Source organism: Trichechus manatus, unplaced genomic scaffold, assembly GCF_000243295.1.
Source record: "Trichechus manatus latirostris isolate Lorelei unplaced genomic scaffold, TriManLat1.0 scaffold00075, whole genome shotgun sequence".
Taxonomy (NCBI): domain Eukaryota; kingdom Metazoa; phylum Chordata; class Mammalia; order Sirenia; family Trichechidae; genus Trichechus; species Trichechus manatus.
Window position 1 is genome coordinate 6,015,070 of NW_004444011.1, and position 15,937 is coordinate 6,031,006.

A 15,937-nucleotide genomic window follows, 5' to 3' on the forward strand; every position below is an offset into this window, starting at 1 on the left:
GACACAAGGAAAGTATTAGCCCAAGAGACAGAATGGGTCACATAAACCAGAGACTTCATCAGCCTGAGACCAGAAGAACTAGATGGTGCCCGGCTACCACCAGTGAACGTCCTGTCCTGACAGGGAACACAACAGAGGGTCCCTGATGGAGCAGTAGAAGGATGGGGTGCAGAACTCAAATTGTAGTAAAAAGACCAGACTTAATAGTCTGACTGAGACTGGAGGTACCCTGGAAAGCATGGCCCCTGGAGTCTCTATCAGCCCAGAACTAAAACAATTTCTGAGGCCAACTCTTCAGACAGGGATTGGACTGGACTGTGGGGCATAAAGTGATACTCTTGAAAAGTTTGCCTCTTAGTCAAGCAGATACAAGAGACCAAAGGGGCAGCTTCTGTCCAGAGGTGAGATGGGAAGGCAGAGAGAGTTAGGAGCTGGTTGAATGGTCATAGGGAATCAGGGGCGGAAAGGAGGAGTGTACTGTCACAGAATGGGGTGAGCAATTAGGGTCTCATAACAATGTATGTATAAAAATTTTGTATGGGAGACTAACTTGAAATGTAAACTTCATTTAATTACAACAATAAAAAAAAAAAAGCCAAACTAAGATGGAACAGACACTTCAAATCAAAACAAGTGAAAATGCAGTTGCCTGAATATTTTCAAAATATATGTAGGTAAGCTTATCAGATGAAAGATAATTTTTTTCAGTTTTTATTAAGATATTTGGAATAACACAGATTCAGGCATATAGTAAGGCTATGTAAAACAGGCAAGAAATTCCAAGGAGCTGCTCATTGGCTCTCCTGGATCAGAACCAATTAGAGAAAGCTTACAGAAGCTGACATGCCTTTGAGACAAAATGAACTTCAACATGGCTTTATAATTTCAAGGCTGTCACAGAGCAACAAATGAGAAATAACGTAAGACAGCTCGTGATGCTCTTGGATACAGTTTTCCCTACTGAGATAGTGTCAAATCAAACAGACTTGAATGGGACTTTCATTCTAAAGCCTTTAAAATAACAACTGATAGAATCCAAGAGACCTTGGGGGAAAGAAAAAAAACAATGATCAAGTCTCTACAGTAAGAAAATACTTATGTGGGTGGCCTTAAAGCCTTGGAAAGATTGCTTACAGGATAATGACTGGTAAAGATTCCACTTTTTAAAATTAACTACCTAGTGTATTTCATGAAAGTAAATGCCGTATCAAATATAGGTAGAAGGAACTTTAATTTCTATTAGTAAACCTAAATGTTTGAATAAAACAACCTTTGTCAAGCTAAAATACAAAAAAAGTTACTTCACTTCAAAGTGAATTTTTCAAACTTATTGTACCCCACTGATATTATAACATCATAATAATTCATGAAAAACCAAGTTATATAAACTTGATAGTATATAAAAAGATAGTCTATTAAAATGTACTATAGTGCTACATTGGGAAAGTATTTGAAAGAATTTCTCAAGCTGTAATTACTATTAACTTTAACTATTAATTATTAATTCTCTAGCTCATATATTCCTTTACCTAAAGGAAAATAAAAATTGTTAAATGCAGGAATCTGAAGGTGATAAAAGATTATTTTTTAAATAGTAATAATTTTTCTGATAATCTAGAAGTTGGACATAACTACTATTATAACGTGGGCACGTTTATGCCTGTAGAGAACCCGCAGTGGAGTCCAAGAGTCACTACATCACTAGAGATAAAAGGAGGGAGGACAGAAAAGGGAGAAAAAAGGAAGAAGTCCAGAAGGAGGGAGAGAGGAGAAGGAAGAAAGAAATAGCAATAATGATAATGGGTTAAAGAAATACGAAGCTAAAAGAGAACTATGTACTTGGACAACTCAAAAGTGGAAACAGAGTTGTGCTTTCTGACCAGAAAGTCATAGAATCACAGAATTGCTAAATTGGAAAAGACCTTACAGAGCACACTGTCAATCTTATTCAACCAAGTGTTGCCAAGGAATGTACTCAACATTGGAAAAATGTTAGGGAAGCCCTAAATCTATTAAATCCTTGCTTTGATCTAGAAAGTCTCAGAAAATTGAAGAAATATTAATATTATAAATCAATTTCCCTCTCAATGAGTTTGTAGAGAAATAACATGTAAACATAACCAAATAAACAAAAATTAACTTTTATACAATTTATAAATCAAATAAATGATTCACTATATATAACTTTCAGAACCCCTCAGCTACCTAGTTCAAATGAACTTCCTGCCTCATATCATTTAAAGTTATATTTTAGCTAATGTGTTTTCCTATTTATTAATTTACTATTTTAATTAAAATTTAAATGTAATTTAATTTACTATTGTTAATTTTATTGCAAACTTTTGTCTTTGCTGTGTATTCCCTTGATCCAAGTCAATTCTGAAAAATTGCTTTCAAAGAATTACATCTTTTCCTAATAGATAATATGCTGGGAAACATTTTTCTTCTTTCTTTGAAATTTTGAAATTATTAAACAACCCACCCTACTGTATATTCAAGTTCTGTGAATCAATTTAATAGCTTATAGTATTTCCAGAAAGCTTGCTTTAAAAAAAAAAATGCATGACTTAAAAATGGTTATGGATCTTAAGGACATACTTTTTATGGGGAGCAAATATAGGACATATAATTAAAAAACCAGTGGAGCTGGAGTTAGGAAAAGTAGATTATGGCTCCAAGAATACCCTCCAACTAGTTACATTATACCTTTGGAAAGCTCTTTAAATTCTTTTGGACTCAAATTTTTCTGTGAAATGAACTAACGATCTCTCCAGTCAATTCCAACTCCAGTACAAAGTCAACAAGAACGTAGAATGCAATTAGCTAGACATTCATCCTACAGACAACTTTACACCTGTTAAGGACTTTCGTTAAAATGGATCACTGATACAGAAACACTGATAGAGACAAAGGCAATCTATTTTCAAAGAAGCTATGAATCAATTCTTATGCAAAATTTGTATTTCTTGACTCATAAAAATGATACTGTCTATAATAAAAAGTAAAGCATTTTAAATAACATATGTTGAAGAATAAATGAAACTGTAATAAATTTTCACAAAACAGTTAAGAATCAAGCACTTACTTTTACTTGAAGATCCTCAGAACTTTCTGTTGACATGTACAAAGAAAGCAGAACTGGCAAAGTATTTGTGACTGCAACAGCCCGTGCGTGTTCAGGAGTGTGTCTCCCAATCTGTCCTAAGGCCCAAGCAGCAGCAGCCTTAATATGATCTTCTGGTTCTTCTGACAAGCAGACTGACAACTGGGGTACACCCTGCAGTGTTGATCAAAAAAGCAAGTGTTAGGAATCTAGAGCAGAATTAAAGAGTCTTTCCACGTCTCTCAAACATTAGAAGAAATCATTTGGTCTTGATCCTTCTTTCCTAAACAATTCAATAAATGAGCACATCACTGGGGCTGTCATTTTTCAAGTCAACAAAATGATTAGAACTAATTTACCTTAATTATCTGTAACAATCCAACTAAACGAAGAATATCTCTGCTAGCTTTTACCCCCTAAACAGAGAGGCATTTAATCAAACAACAGATGCTACAGACTAGGATATATACAAAATCAGGTTATACCATGACAAACTAAAAATATTTAAGATTTTAAAACTTTCTATTTTCCTTGATAAAAAAGTTAATTTAGAATCCTTAAAGAAATTGTCTTTTTTCACCAAGTTTAATAAATCTGAGACAAATAACTAGCATACCTGCAAAATCAAATGAATAATATGAGTTAGAATACTGTTTAGGTATCTTTTAGATGAAATATTTTCACTAATACCTTTCCTGAAATAGTAAGTGAAAATTTTCTATTAATTTTGGTCAACTTTTATAGTTTTGCCCATTTTTACCATGTTTGAATGTCAAAGTAGAAATTATTATTTTAGTTACACAGCATGTGCTTACATTTTATACTTCACTCTTCAATTTTATCTAAATAATCAAAACAGAAAACTAAAGGGCCTCAAATAAATCAGTTTATATTCCCAAGGAAGAATCAACCAAATCAAATTATAATTCCAATTTCTGTATAGGCACAATTTTCTAACTAATTTGATACTATAATAATTATCATCTTAAATTTAGTACCATAAAAATTAATATCACATGGTCATGCTATCCTAGCAAAGGCCAAATCATTATATATACTATTTTTTTCTCCACTTTTTAATTTGGTCATTAAGATCAATTTCCTGAAGAGACCTGCCATATTTCTTCCTGGATTCTTTCCTACAACTAAAAATGTCTGTCTGCCAATACAAAAGGTCAGACCTGTCTTCAGAATAAAGCAACTTTCCAGAAAGTCCATTCTTCAGGGATGTTGAGATTGAAGAAGCAGGAAGAAAAGGAGACAGTACCCTCCCCTCAAGCCCTGATTTACCAGCCTCAGTTGTTGTGAATAGCAAACGAGATAAGGAGTATGAATATGCTTTCAAAATTATAAAGTATTATTTAAATGTAAGGTGTTATTATTAGTCCTTATAGTAATATTTAGGAGAAGGAGAGAATGATACAGTACTGGGTGGTTTCCCTGTAACTGCTGCTGCCACCTTGATCTTCAACTAACTGCAAAACAAACTAGGTGGGAGAGGCCAGCAGTGACCCTAGACCAAAGAAAGAGGGTCTCCTGGTTAGTTTGAGAAAGGGATGTTGGAGGCAAAAGCAATTTCTTCTTTTTTCATCATTTTTCCTATGTGTGAGCTTTCTGACTAGCCACAAAAGAACCAAGAAACAAAAATCCCTGTAATGCCACTACAATGACAGTGACCCTTCAGAAGGCACTACTACTGCTCTAGTCACCGCGATAGTCTTTGGTAATAGAACAAAAGGAAATCGAAGAATAAAAGGGGAGGGAAGCAAGGAATTGCCATGGAATAGGTAGAAAATAAAGATCTGAGGCTCCTTTTTATTCTAGAGAGTAGCAAGGGATCAAAAAATTCCACATTTCTGTTTAGCATACAGCAGCAGGTTTTCTATGTTGATAAGAACCCACACCCTAGGGGGTCACCATAGACACACTTTAAGCACACAGCCTTTGAAGCATTCTTCTGGAGATCAATATTCATTCAACAAATACTTTTTGAGCACCTACTATGTGCCAGGGCTACATTCTATGGTAGGTTAATAACAAAGCTGTGAATTGAGGTAGGGCAACAATCCCTAGAGCAAGGAAACAAAAACACTGCTGTCTGACTTGTGCTCTGAACTGTCTGCTTCTAAGAAAAAAATATTAGGAGCCCTGGTGGTGCGATGATTACGAGCTACCGCTGCTAACCAAAAGGTCAGCAGTTCAAATCTACCAGCCACTCCTTGGAAACACTAAGGGGTAGTTCTGCTTTGTCCTATAGGGTCACTATGAGTCAGAATCGACTCCACAGTAATTTTTTTTTTTAAGAAAATACATTAGTTCATGAAAGCAGGAGGGAAAAGTAGATGAAAAAGTATGTCCTCGCCAGTGTCATCTCCTACCCAAATGACAGGAAAGGAAGGATTTTTAGACTGGGAGAACAAAACATTTATAAGTTGTTTATAACCAAGTATGCATTGTATATTTGTAAATATGCATAGTCAAACCTTAAACATACAAATGCACTTAATATTTAAATACAGATGATGCTAATACTCAAAACAGTTGATATTTTATTGATATTAAACACTGAATAAAACTGTAAACTTCCTATACAGTAAACCTTACTTCAGGCATTGCTTTAGGAAACTTACTAATAAGCATTGGAAAAAAGCTGAAAATCTTTTCAGGTAATTCTTTCACTTCAGTCAATTATATTTTATATTCTGTAGGAGAGTATTAATTAGAATTAATTAGACTATTAATTAGAATATCTCACTGCAATACTAAAAAAAATAAAAAGAAGAAGGAAGAACAAACCTTGGAAATGATCACTGCCATTGCCAGGTTCTCAGAGTGGGCCGCTACATAACCCAGCATCATGATGCCAGGCAGCCTTATGTTTCCTCTGCAGGAGCCAATACAATCAATCACAGCGGCAACTCCTCCTGCATTAACTATCAGCTGCGAAAGCTAAGAGAAAAGGAGTAGATCTAGATAATCGTGACCATAAAGCATAAGATGATCTGTATATATTATTTAGTATTCACAAACTTTTATTTAGAACCTAAAAATACCTAGCAAAATTTGAAAGATCATTTAGTGAAAATTACTATGTTCACTAAAGAAATATACAAGTATAATAATCTCACTATTTCAAATGTACAAATATACTCACTGTGAGGCACTTTGTGGTTCAATTTTTCATGCAGCGACGGCACAACTTTTATCCCTATTATAATGGATGTCAAAATCCCTCACCTAGACACTGAGCCTAGGGCTAGTTCATAACTAGCCAACTACTGAAACCCCCAATCATAATGCGTGAGTATGAAGCAGATTAATCACTGAATACCAAAAGACAATGTCACACTTAAAATATTCTCATCTAATTATCCTCCCTTTCCTAGTAATGATTACTAGCTGGTTGCTCTTCAACCTTGAAAAATCTCAACCAAGGAAAAATGTTAGGTGAAATAAAGAATGAAGAGTTTAAAGTTTAACGAAATGAAAACTGATTAGTCAAAAAATACACAGAAAAAGATACTACTTCAGAATCAATACAGGCCTGCTTTGTCTACTTCCTTCACATCTAAGAATTCAGAGCAGGAAAGAACCATGTAAGAGCAGCTGTCGAGGTGGTTGCACCAGGCTAGGGGACCTTTGTGGTCTCTCCCAATCTGGAGGTGTAATACCGTTCTCACTACTACTAGCTGACATAAAATGATAAGGATGGCAAAGGTCCACAGCATCCATACTCTGGAAATGGAAAGCTGAAAATGATTAAAAACTGAGATTTCAGACTCAAACTCCATTGATCTAAGCCAGTGGTTCTCAACTGGGAGCAGTTTTGCCACTCAGGGAACATTTGGCAATGTATGGAGACATTTTGGATTGTCATAATTGGGGGATGCTACTGGCATCTAGTGATTAGAGGCCAGGGATGCTGCTAAACATCTTACAATGCAACATGACAGTCCCCACAGAAGAACTGCCAGTCTAAAATGTCAACAGTTCTGAGGAGAAACCCTGATCTTACCAGATCATGTGGCACAATCTTTGGGCCTTGTAAACAAATTGATGTTTTATTTTAAAACTAAAATTAACTACAAATTATCGTATTTTGAAGCTTTTTTTTTTTAATACCTCGGGTGTATGTTTTGCAATCTCTCTAATTAAAGTAGAAGCATTTTTCTTCACATATTCATCTTTGTCCTTCAGACAGGTAAGTACAACTGGAAAAATCTCTGCTTCAACCACCATTTCTGCCAGATCCACAGAATGTTTTGCTATCTGACTGAGAGCTGAAAGGACCTGACGCTGTTAAGCAAAAAAAAAAAAAAAAAAAATTACATAGGGTCCACAAAGAGTTCAGATGCAATTTAAACAGCTTTATATTAAATTCCTTTATAAAAAGAAAAAACAATTACATATCTAATATAACCTATGATTTCTGAGTCTTGAGATATTCACATTCAAGTCTTAAACACTCATTTTTTTAATTCCCTAATTTTTAAAATTAAATTTCTTAGTTCTCAATTGAGTATTTAAAACTCTATGTATTGCAGATGATCAAAGAATATTACCTTTGAATGAGTATTTCTTAATTATGCAATACTTACATTGTTAATTTATAACACATGGTAATTTTGTACAAAAACCGATCAAGCAGAACTAACATATATTTTTGAGATGATGCTAATACCATTTCAAAGAATTTTCCATTGCTTAGGTAATGTTAATAATTTTAAAAGTACATAGAATATAATTATTAGAAAATAAAAGTATTCTTGGGACTACTAAGTGAAAATCAGATTTCAAAAAGGTATAAAAAAAACTAATACAGCAATTTTTTTAAGAAAATTAAATGTTACAGTGGTGGTACTAGAAAACCTTTAGGTTCCTTCCAACTCTAAGGTTCTATGAGTATGTGAGTCCTCGTTTTAATTATTAATGTTAACACTGGTGTTACTTCTAGTTTTCAACATTGCACATGTTTTTCCCAATCGCATCTTTATTATCTACTTCTTACAGCAATTATTTTCACATATTAGAAGACCAAATACATAATCTATTCATATCTGTGTTCAATGATTACTTATTATTTTTAAATATATAATATTAATCTGTACACATTCCATTTTCTTCGGTTACTATGTAGCCTGGAATGACTGTTTTTTAACCTTATTTTTAAATACCTTCAATTTAGCATCAGGATTCAGGATCATCTGGGCTAAGTGGGCAATAGCTCCTGCATCCACTACTGTCTGTGCTAACTCTGGAGAATGCTTTGAAATATCACTGAGGGCCGAAGCAGCAATCCTTTTCAAAGCAATTTCTGGCTCCTGGATACAGAGTACTAAAAGAGGAACCGCTCCTGCATCCACCACAGCTTGTGACAGTTCTGTGGGTCCAAGAAAAGTAATTAAGTGAGTATGGGTGACTGACCCTTGTGCAAGCCATTTTTCACCCTGACAGATACAGCAAAGAAAAAAGGGTAGGGTATACTTCACTGTCTCGACATCTGCATTTCAAATCAGCCTTCCTGGTTTCATAAACCATGTGGACCAATCCTGAGCTGAAAAGAATACAGGTCAATAGATGGACCTCCATTTACATGAACACATTTGAGGTAGATTAGGCTGAAATGGCTTGTTATTCTTTTTTTTTTTTTTTTTTAAGAGAGTAAGCAGATGTCAGCTGTTTAAGCTCTGACAATTCTGCACTTCTCAATAGGCAAGCATTTTATGCATGGTTTACAATAACAGTGAAAATTAAAGTACCCAAAATTTACCAACCACACCAATTAGACAGTATTTTGTTCTGTTTACGTGAGTAAACATTAACATAAATCTTGTGCTAATAATGTCGATTTTTAAATTCCTTTCATTTTATCCAAACCTTAAATAAAATATAAATGTGCATTTTCACTGTACATCTAAAAATACTTTCAAAAGCAAGATCTACTACTGAAGAATATACTTCTATATAAATGTTAGTATTTAGATAAAGGAATAAATTTATGTCAGAAATATAGTAAATATCTTTTGAATACACGACACGTTGATTTACTCGTGTGTCCAAGAATAACAGCTATAAAAATAACACAGTTTAAATTACAGAGAATAGGAGACAGTCAGGCAGATACATATAATATATATGTTAAAAATGTCTTTTGAGAAACATAAAGCACCAGTTACCGATTCTACTCTCATTGTATTTGTGGCTTCTCTTATGAATTACATACACTTATTTCTATAATCTCTTCCTTTCGAATTATGTTCTTATTTTCCCAGATTTGCAGTGCTTTAACAATTTATAAATATGCCTTAATAGCCAAGTTATCTATTCAGCATATCACTTAAAGTCTTTAAAAGAACATGTGTTTTATATTTTCAAAAGAGTGGTAATATCACATTTTATAAAAAGAAAATGTTAGAAAATACAAGTTAGTATCCAATATGTGTCTTCCTCAAATTATTATAATTATCTTAGAAGTCTCAATACTGTATAAATGATTCATTCATTCTTTCATTAACAAGTATCAATGGAAGGTTATTATGTGCCAGGTTCATTCAACTCTGGTGCAGATGACACACTTCTACAAATTAACACCACGCTGATTAGCAAGTATCCCTTTCAATAAAAAAAATCGGTATGATATATGGGATACAATGGGAAGGTAATATGTAATCTCAAGAACTAGAAGCAGATAGAGGAAAATGGTTTAAAGAAAAAGACAAGATGGCAGCAACAGACTGGAATATCAACCTAACAATATAACAGATTCCTTAGAAGCAGTCTCTGGGATGCTTTTACAATGGCCTGAAGACCAACAAGACAGCAGGTGAAACAGGTGATCACTGTTTCTCCCACCCCCGAGGAAAACAGAAAGAAAATATGAAGTGTGATATTGTTTGTTATGTAGTTTCTAGATATAATTCTCATTTTCTGTTAATTATTAACACTTAAGAATTCAATTCAGTTCAATTCAATCCAAATTATACATGTGCTGCACGGTCAAACATTTTATCACTAACCAAACCAACTTTATATGTATATATTTAAACACACCTGGAATATATATAATGGCCTGAACACTTTGTTTCAGAGAGTATAAGGATTAGTTCATCTAGTCATGTATTTCTACTTTTATACAGTTTCTAAGAGTAGAGAGTATGTAGCAAACTACAACTGCTTAGAAGTAGTATTAATAAAAAGTTAAGGTTCTTTTGAAGAAATATCTACTGTCTAGTTTATAATTCCCACACATCCTTTCCTTGAACAATTCTCAGAGCACCGTACCTTCCTCTGTGTTAATAATATAGTCAACTCTGTTGTTCTGACTTGTTACCCAGTCCCACCCTAAACTTCTTCTGTTCTCTCTAGGTAGTGATGGTATCAGATGTGGGGGTTGGTACTTTTACAATGCAGCTAACAAAGAAAAATTTTCTGTGAAGGTAATGAAGCTTCCAAGGACCTGGATCGGGCATAGCAATTTTGTACTTGCAATTTCATATATGTTTTTTAAAGATTAACTTCAAATTTATATGGTTCTATAAAACCAGGACCTGTTCTTGGGTGACACACATTGTTACTTAGAAATAACATTGTTCTATAGCCTTCATACATATAGTAGGAATAAGACTGTGTATATAGGTAAAATATAATAGGCCTAAATAATGCACACCCAACTATATTACAGATGTTGTTGTTAGGTGCCCTGGAGTTGATTTTGACTCACCGCAACCCCATGTTACAGAGTAGAACTGCCCCTTAGGGTTTTCTAGGCTGTAATCTTTACGGGAGGGGCTCTGGTGGCGCAGTGGTTAAGCGTTAGGCTGCTAAACGAAAAGTAGACAGTTTGAAACCACCAGCCACTCCATGGAAGAAAGATGTGGCATTCTGCTTCCATAAGGATTACAGCTTTGGAAACCCTATGGGGGCAGTTCTGCTCTGTCTTATAGGGTTGCTATGAGTTGGAATCCACTCAAAGGCAATGGGTAATCTTTACAGGAGCAAATCACCGGTTCTTTCTTCCACAGAGCTACTAGGTGGATTTGAACCACCAACCTTTTGGTTCACAGATGAGCGCTTAACTATTGTGCTACCTAAAACCCAAAACCAAACCTAATGCTGTCAAGTCGATTCCGATTCACAGTGACCCTGTAGGACAGAGTAGAACCACCCATAGGGTTTCCAAGTCCATAAATCTTTACAGAAGCAGACTGCCACATCTTTCTCCCTCAGAGCAGCTGGTGGGTTCAAACCGCCACCCCTTCAGTTAGCAGCCAAGCAATTAACCACTGTGCCACCAGGGCTCCTTATATTACAGATACCTGCTGTTGTCAAGGAGATTCCAACTTATATTACAAATACTACAGGCTATTTCATTCTGTATCTATTACTACTCTTCCCTCACCTGCCATGGCATACCTTTCTCCTTTTTCCTACTGTTGCTTCTTCTGGCATTTCTGTACCAGTCACTGTTGGTGTCTACCCAATAGCCTTTGGTCTCCTACCCTAACCCTCAATTTTTTCCTTGCTGGCAGAGCCTGCATCCCACTATAGAGGCTGAAGATGCCAGATCCTCACTCTCCCAGCCTGAACCAATCCTGGTCAATAGGACCTGAGTCAAAATCAGCTGGAAGCATCTGTAAAGGTTTTCCTCTAAATAAACAGACACACACAGGAGGAAACACCACCTCTTCTTTGTTGGACATAGTCATGTCTGCAAATGACATCTGGAACTCCTACACCCATCTTGCAACTATAAGGGAAGAAATCACCAACATACTGAGGACGGCTGAGTACAAAAATGAAAAACATCTGGGTCCTCAATGACACTGTTCAGCTGCACAACCAACCTTGGAACGGCTCTGATTGAACTTTGTGTCATGTGAAATAAAAAGTGTCCTTATTGCCTAAGACACCTATCGATAGTCTGTAGCTTGCAGCCAAATACATCCTGATATAATTCTTTCCTCTCTCAGGTTTGGTTTATGTGAGTGTTCATTAAGTGTGACTATGTGCTAGAAATTTTGCTAGATCTTGGGGAAGCAGAATGAAGTAAAATACTGTTCTGTCCTAAAAGACCCTGCTCAGGGTGACACAGAACAAATCATTACAAATAGAAAGCAGAGGTAGGAGTCAAGTTAGTGGAGTGTTCAGGGAAAATGTATATAAGGGTGTTGTTTTAGAAAGTACATTCCACATTACTTCCTTCCTCGTTTTTTGTTTTTCCTATACTTTTCTACTCTGAAAAGTAGTGTCCATCAACAGATAAATGAATAAACAAAACATGGTACCTACTTACAATGGAATATTATTCAGCCATAAAGATAAATGAAGTACTGATACACACTATGACAGTATGAAAACATTATGCTGAGTGAAATAAGTCAGACATGAAAAAGATAAATATTGTATGAACCCACTTACATGAAATATCTAGAATAGGCAAATGCATAGAGACAAAAGTAGATTAGCAGTTACCAGGGGCTGGAAAGAGGAAGGAATGGGGAGTTACTGCTTAATGGGTACTGAGTTTCTGTTTAGGGTGATGAAAATGTTTTAGAAATATACAATGGTGATGACTGCACAACATTTTAAATATAATTAATTTCACTGACACCTCAAAATTGATTTTTTGAAAATACATCTATTATGCAATAACATGGGACATAAACATATACTGTTAGATAACAAGCAAGATTAAAAAATAGTTATAACTATGTTAAAAAAATGCAAAGAAAAAGGCTATACATACAACATACTAACAGAGGTTAGACTGGGTTGGTGGTACTATTGCTGATATATTTTTCTTTTCTATTTGCCACATTGTTTTCAATGTGATTATATATTTTTTAAAAAGAAACATACGTCTTCTATCCATACATGTAGATACTGCTGGAGCTAACTATACTAACATTATTAATACACAGAAAAAAAAATATTAAATTTTTAGCTTATTCTTCAGAATAGCTGCAAGTTTCTTATTTTAAAAAAATAGTGGGAATGTACATCTCCTTTAAACAAAATATTAGGAAAGAGGGTATAATTATTCTTATCAAAAAAAGTTACTGATATATACTAGAAACATGTTACTAATATGTATTAGATACATTATCCATTTACTTTTTCACATTTTCCCTGCTGATTTAATTCATGCTGTTATTACATATAAGTTACAGTATTACTTTTTTTAATGTTAGGAGTTACCATTTTTAACCATTTTTAGACTGCAAATTGTCAAAGGGAATAAAATTAACCAACAGCACTTACTTATTTACAAATAATAATTAAAGCTGTTTATTGCATACATGTAGATAACTGAATGTATAGTCCTCAAATTTGATGGTCAGCTGTTTTCAATAAAGGAATAACTAGTTCTATTCAGCCTCATGAATAGCTCACTGATGAGTGAAGGAACTGAGGCAGCCTCCTCTGTGGGACTGTGACAACTGGGGGAAAAAAAACACCTCATCACATTTCTCTTCTGCCTCTCTCAATTTTTCCATGATTCTTTCTGATAACATTTAGGAAGCTTATGTGCATACAATTCTTTGAATATTAACCAAAAAAGAAAAAAAAAACCACTGCTGTTGAGTCAATTCTGACTCATAGCAACCTTATAGGACAGAGCAGAACTGCCCCATAGGGTTTCCAAGACTGTAAATCTTTACAGAAGCAGACTACCACATCTTTCTCCCACTGAGTGGCTGGTGGATTTGAATCACTGACCTTTCGGTTAGCAGCCAAGCACTTTAACCACTTCGATACCAGGGCTCCTTTTGAATATTAACAACGTGAAAATTCTGGATAAGTCTTTGCTTTTCACACAGTTGCTTTTTCTTAAGAACTTCATTCTGTGCTGTCTTTGGGACCTAAGTTTTTGGGTTTCTTGCCTAATAAAATAAAGGCTAAACTTGTATTGATCTCTAACAGGTATGAAGTGTTAGAATATAAATGGATCTAAGACCATTAAAATAGTAAAAGATGGCTCAGTACAACTTTAATTGTAAAACATAAAAGGAACAGAAGTAAAAGGGAGAACTTTTAAGATCAACATTAATAAAACTTGTTGTAAGGTGCTGTCAAGTCAGTTCCAACTCACAGTGACCCTATGCACCACAGATTGAAACACTGCCTGGTCCTACACCACGCTCACAATCGTTGTTATGCTTGAGTCCATTGCTGCAGCCACTGTGTCAATCCATCTCAACGAGGGTCTTCCTCTTTTTCGCTGACCCTGTACTCTACCAAACATGATGTCCTTCTTCAGGGACTGATCCTTCCTAACAATATGTCCAAAGTATGTAAGACATAGTCTCGCCATCCTTCCTTCTAAGGAGCATTCTGGTTGTACTTCTTCCAAGACAGATTTGTTCGTTCTTTTGGCAATCCATGGTATAGTCAATATTCTTCACCAACACTAAAAACTAGGTAAATCAGGCAAAAGCAATTTTGTTTTAATAGTGCTCACAATGACCTGAACTCTTCTTGGTTATGGTTTGGCTAGTTGTTTGTTGGCACACAACAACAAAGGCTGTTTGTTTAGATCAGGGGTGGCAAACTCAAATGCCCACAGAAGCCAGGCAAATAACTAAAATCATTGAAGCTAGAGGATGTAAGAAAAACAAGGAGTGGGGAGCAGTAGTAAACTGGAAAAGTCTATGCACCATCTACAAGGGGCAACAGCTATTTCGCTTCAGCCCAGTGTTGCAATGTATAGGCCTACTGTTGTCAGGTCTTTTGATTTTTCAAGAGAAGCTACAGATCTGATTTTTAATGTGAAATCAGCTAGTTTTTAAATGTTGGCAACTCTTTGTTTAAGAAGAGGGTGTGAGACAACATAGTGCAGGCCAAAAAAAACACATCCATCTGTGGGCCAGGTACAGCTTGTGACCACCATTTTACAACCTCCAGCTTAAACCTTATACCTTCTAAAACAACCTATGGGGGATTTTCCTGTATATAGAATGGTGCTGTTCTACTTTGATGCTTGAAGTCATGTTTTGGGGTCATAAAGGAAGAACGACTATGGGCTATATAAGAGAATTCAAAGGAGAATTCCAAGAAACTGATGAAAACCTAAAAAGTGGCCTGCAAAAAAGGGATTAATCTAAACATGTGATGCTCAACTAATCTTTCTGTTCATGATGGAAATGTAAGGAGAGAGGAGTTTTAAGCAAAATTAAAGTAAGTGATTCATCATGAGAACTAACAAAAGGGACTCAAAATGAAGAGGCTCTCCAAAAAGAGAAAAAAATTTAAAATGTGTATTTAGCACACTAACTAAAAAATAATTAGGGAAATCAAACTCTTCTGGAACTCTAATTTCTTTTAACATCATTGCTTTTTACTTTTTCAAACACTGCTTTTAACTCACTGTTTCTAGGACCTACAAAAGTTATATTTTGTTCCATTAAAAAGGAAAAGAAAGTCATGAATCAATAATCTCTTTGCACTTAGGTCGCCCTATTTGCCAGTTTAAAGATGGGCTGGTTTTTTGTATCTGGCCCTAGAAATATATAGCTGTATCACTCCAAAACCTTTGTGAGATAAAGCAGGCTAAAATATCCATTTAATATTTGGCCACCACTTACAATATTAATTTTATGTTAATAATAATCAGTCATCCCATTCTACCAAATTTTTCATGGTGGCATAAATGCTTAAGCGCTCGGCTGCTAACCAGAAGGTTGGCAGTTTGAACCCACCAGCAGCTCCATGGGAGAAAAGACCTTGCGATCTGCTTCCATAAGTATTACAGCCAAGAAATCCCATCAGGTCGTTCTGCTCTGTCACATGGGGTCACTATGAGTCGGTGGCACCTAATAACAACATGGTGCTGTT

The 15,937-nt window shown here is 35.2% G+C and overlaps 1 protein-coding gene across 3 annotated transcripts in view; it reads right to left on the reverse strand.

Annotated features, from left to right (window-relative positions):
- Positions 1-15,937, reverse strand: part of SPAG6 (sperm associated antigen 6) — a 62,549-nt gene that overhangs the window by 22,443 nt on the left and 24,169 nt on the right. For all 3 annotated transcript variants that reach the window (XM_004380537.2, XM_004380536.2, XM_023735038.1), the window contains 4 exons: positions 8,278-8,483; positions 7,226-7,399; positions 5,900-6,052; positions 3,086-3,277 (listed from right to left, as the gene is read on the reverse strand). In XM_004380537.2, the coding sequence (XP_004380594.1) occupies positions 3,086-3,277; positions 5,900-6,052; positions 7,226-7,399; positions 8,278-8,483 (725 nt within the window). The remainder of the gene's footprint in view (positions 1-3,085; positions 3,278-5,899; positions 6,053-7,225; positions 7,400-8,277; positions 8,484-15,937) is intronic.